Source organism: Mus pahari, chromosome 14 (genome assembly GCF_900095145.1).
Source record: "Mus pahari chromosome 14, PAHARI_EIJ_v1.1, whole genome shotgun sequence".
In the NCBI taxonomy this organism is placed as follows: Eukaryota; Metazoa; Chordata; class Mammalia; order Rodentia; family Muridae; genus Mus; species Mus pahari.
In genome coordinates, this window is record NC_034603.1 from 41667427 (window position 1) to 41670126 (window position 2700).

General features: G+C 40.1%; 1 protein-coding gene across 1 annotated transcript; it reads left to right on the forward strand.

The window, feature by feature from the left end:
- On the forward strand, positions 1-967 carry LOC110331472 (olfactory receptor 1468-like). Its single transcript, XM_021212106.1, has one exon. It carries the CDS (start codon positions 1-3, stop codon positions 934-936), a length of 936 nt encoding a protein of 311 aa, XP_021067765.1. The 3' UTR covers positions 937-967.
- The last annotated feature ends 1733 nt before the right edge of the window (positions 968-2700 follow it).

The following is a 2700-nucleotide window of genomic DNA, read 5'->3' on the forward strand; positions in this document are numbered from 1 at the left end:
ATGCCTGGAAAGAACCAAACTGTCATCTTCCAGTTCCTCCTCCTGGGCCTGCCCATCCCCCCAGAGCACAAGCATCTGTTCTATGCCCTATTCCTGGCAATGTACCTTACCACTGTCCTGGGGAACCTCATCATCATCATCCTCATTCATCTGGACTCCCATCTCCACACACCCATGTACATGTTTCTCAGCAACTTGTCCTTCACTGATCTTTGCTTTTCTTCTGTCACAATGCCCAAGCTCCTGCAAAACATGCATAGCCAAGTACCATCCATCCCCTATGCAGGTTGCCTTGCACAAATGTACTTCTTTTTGTTTTTTGGTGATGTTGAGAGTTTACTCCTTGTTGCCATGGCCTATGACCGCTATGTGGCCATCTGCTTTCCTCTTCATTACAGCAGCATCATGAGCCCCAGGCTCTGTGTGAGTCTGGTGCTGCTGTCCTGGGCACTGACAACATTGTATTCCATGCTGCACACTTTGCTCTTAACTAGGTTGTCTTTCTGTGAAAACAATGTCATCCCCCACTTTTTCTGTGATCTGTCTGCTCTCCTGAAGCTGGCCTGCTCTGATATTCACATTAATGAGTTAATGATAATGATAATTGGAGCACTTGTTGTTATACTTCCATTTCTACTCATCATAGTGTCTTATGCACACATTGTCTCCTCCATCCTCAAAGTTCCTTCAACTCGAGGCATCCACAAGGTCTTCTCCACTTGTGGTTCTCACCTGTCTGTGGTGTCATTGTTCTATGGGACAGTCATTGGTCTGTACTTATGTCCATCGGCTAATAACTCTACTCTGAAGGAGACTGTCATGTCTATGATGTACACAGTGGTGACTCCCATGCTGAACCCCTTCATCTACAGCCTTAGGAACAGAGACATGAAGGAAGCTCTAAAGAGAGTGCTTCAAAAGAAAACTCTCTTCTAACTATGGTAACTACACTTCAGATGTTTTTATAAAGTAATCAAGTAGAAAAAAAAAACACTAGACTCCCAAGAGCAGATGCAGTTGCTGTTCCTCTTCCTGCTGCTGGTGCCAATGCTGGTGGGGCTGTTGCTGTTGCTTCTGATGGTGGTGGTGCTGCTACTGCTCCTTTTACTTCTGTTGCTACTTGCTGCTTCTTGCTTGTTGGTTGCTTGTTGCTTGTTGCTGGTTGCTGGTTGCTGGTTGCTGGTTGCTGGTTGCTGGTTGCTCGTTGCTCGTTGCTCGTTGCTCGTTGCTCGTTGCTCGTTGCTCGTTGCTCGTTGCTGGTTTCTGATAGAACATATCCTAAAATAAATATCTAAGTTGTTCCAGGGAACTTGATGCCCTTAATCAGCAGGAAGTAGTCTAGCAAAATTAATGCCCTCTTTTCCTTCTAACCTTCTTTCTCTACCTAGTGTTATTAGGTTATTAGTGAGAACGACCTCTGATGCAATGTATAAATAGGAATGTGTCCTCAGATCTTATCATTGTGTTAAGAACATGTTTGTGGCTGTAGCATCATTGTTTTAAAATATGCTTCATGACCTCTACTCCTCCCCCTTTAATGTTAATAAATATTCTGTTACATTGTACCTTAGAATTATATAATTTTCCTTTTTAGCTTATAGAGGCTAAAGATGAGATATTCCTTCAAGTATCAGAAGGCACTCTTAACTTTTTAACTTTACTGAGACTGTTAAAGACATTGGACCTTTAAAGTTGGATTTAGTGCAGTGTGCTTTATGATATGACTATGAGCCATGGTGGTAGAGGAATTGAATGTGGTCATTTTAATAAAACTGTCCTCTGAAGACTCAGGGCTTGAATACTTGGTACCCAGCTGTTGGCAGAGTTTCATAAAAGCAGTCTTTCCAGAGGAAGTATCACTGGTGTCAAGCTTGGAGAGTTTAAATCCTTATCTGCTGTCTAGTTCCTCACTCTGATTCCTGCTTCTTGTTAAAGACACGAGATCATTACAGAAAACCAGAATCAATGAAAATGCCAAGAATAAGTGATCCTGGGGTGCCCAGTCCCAACTCATAGATCCATCTACAACCCAGCTGTGCTACCTAAGGCTCTAGGATAATCACAAAAGAAAAATAGAAAAATTGTAAGATCCAAAGGAACAGAAAATGAGATTATGTCTGTCAGAAATGTCAGAGAAGCTACATCTATAGAGTCTCATCAACATGGCCCAAACAATGACAACAGACCTGCTTACAGGGGATAGCAAAACTCCATGGGTCCTCAATAGCATAAAAATAACTATAGGTAGGTAAGGGATACTGAGAATGGGTATTAAATAGTCTTCCCCATGTAATATGCCCCCAACTGGTATTCAAAACCAAATAATCAGCCCTGAAATTATCTTTAGGCATTCTATATACATAGAAGTATATAGACTTATCAGGATATATATTTAACAATTAAAAAATAAGGCACAAATTTCAGAGAGGACTTGGGGTTGCATTGGAGTACTTGAATGAAGTAAAGAGGAAATAATTTGTAGTTTTTTAAAATCTCAACAAATAGAACAATTATTAAAAATGAATATGAACATTTCTCCAAATTAAAAACAATAATACAATATGCTGCAGCTAAGTGTCATTCCTTTTGAGTAAACATGTTCAAAATGATTTAAGTTAACATACAACTGATATATCTATACTTCTATACTCTTTGTACAACAAGTAACAAAAGTCAAAGTATTAGATCAGTCTATATGTT

Excerpts from the sequence above, each read along its gene's own strand:
- LOC110331472 (XM_021212106.1), top strand. The coding sequence starts at position 1 with ATGCCTGGAAAGAACCAAACTGTCATCTTCCAGTTCCTCCTCCTGGGC.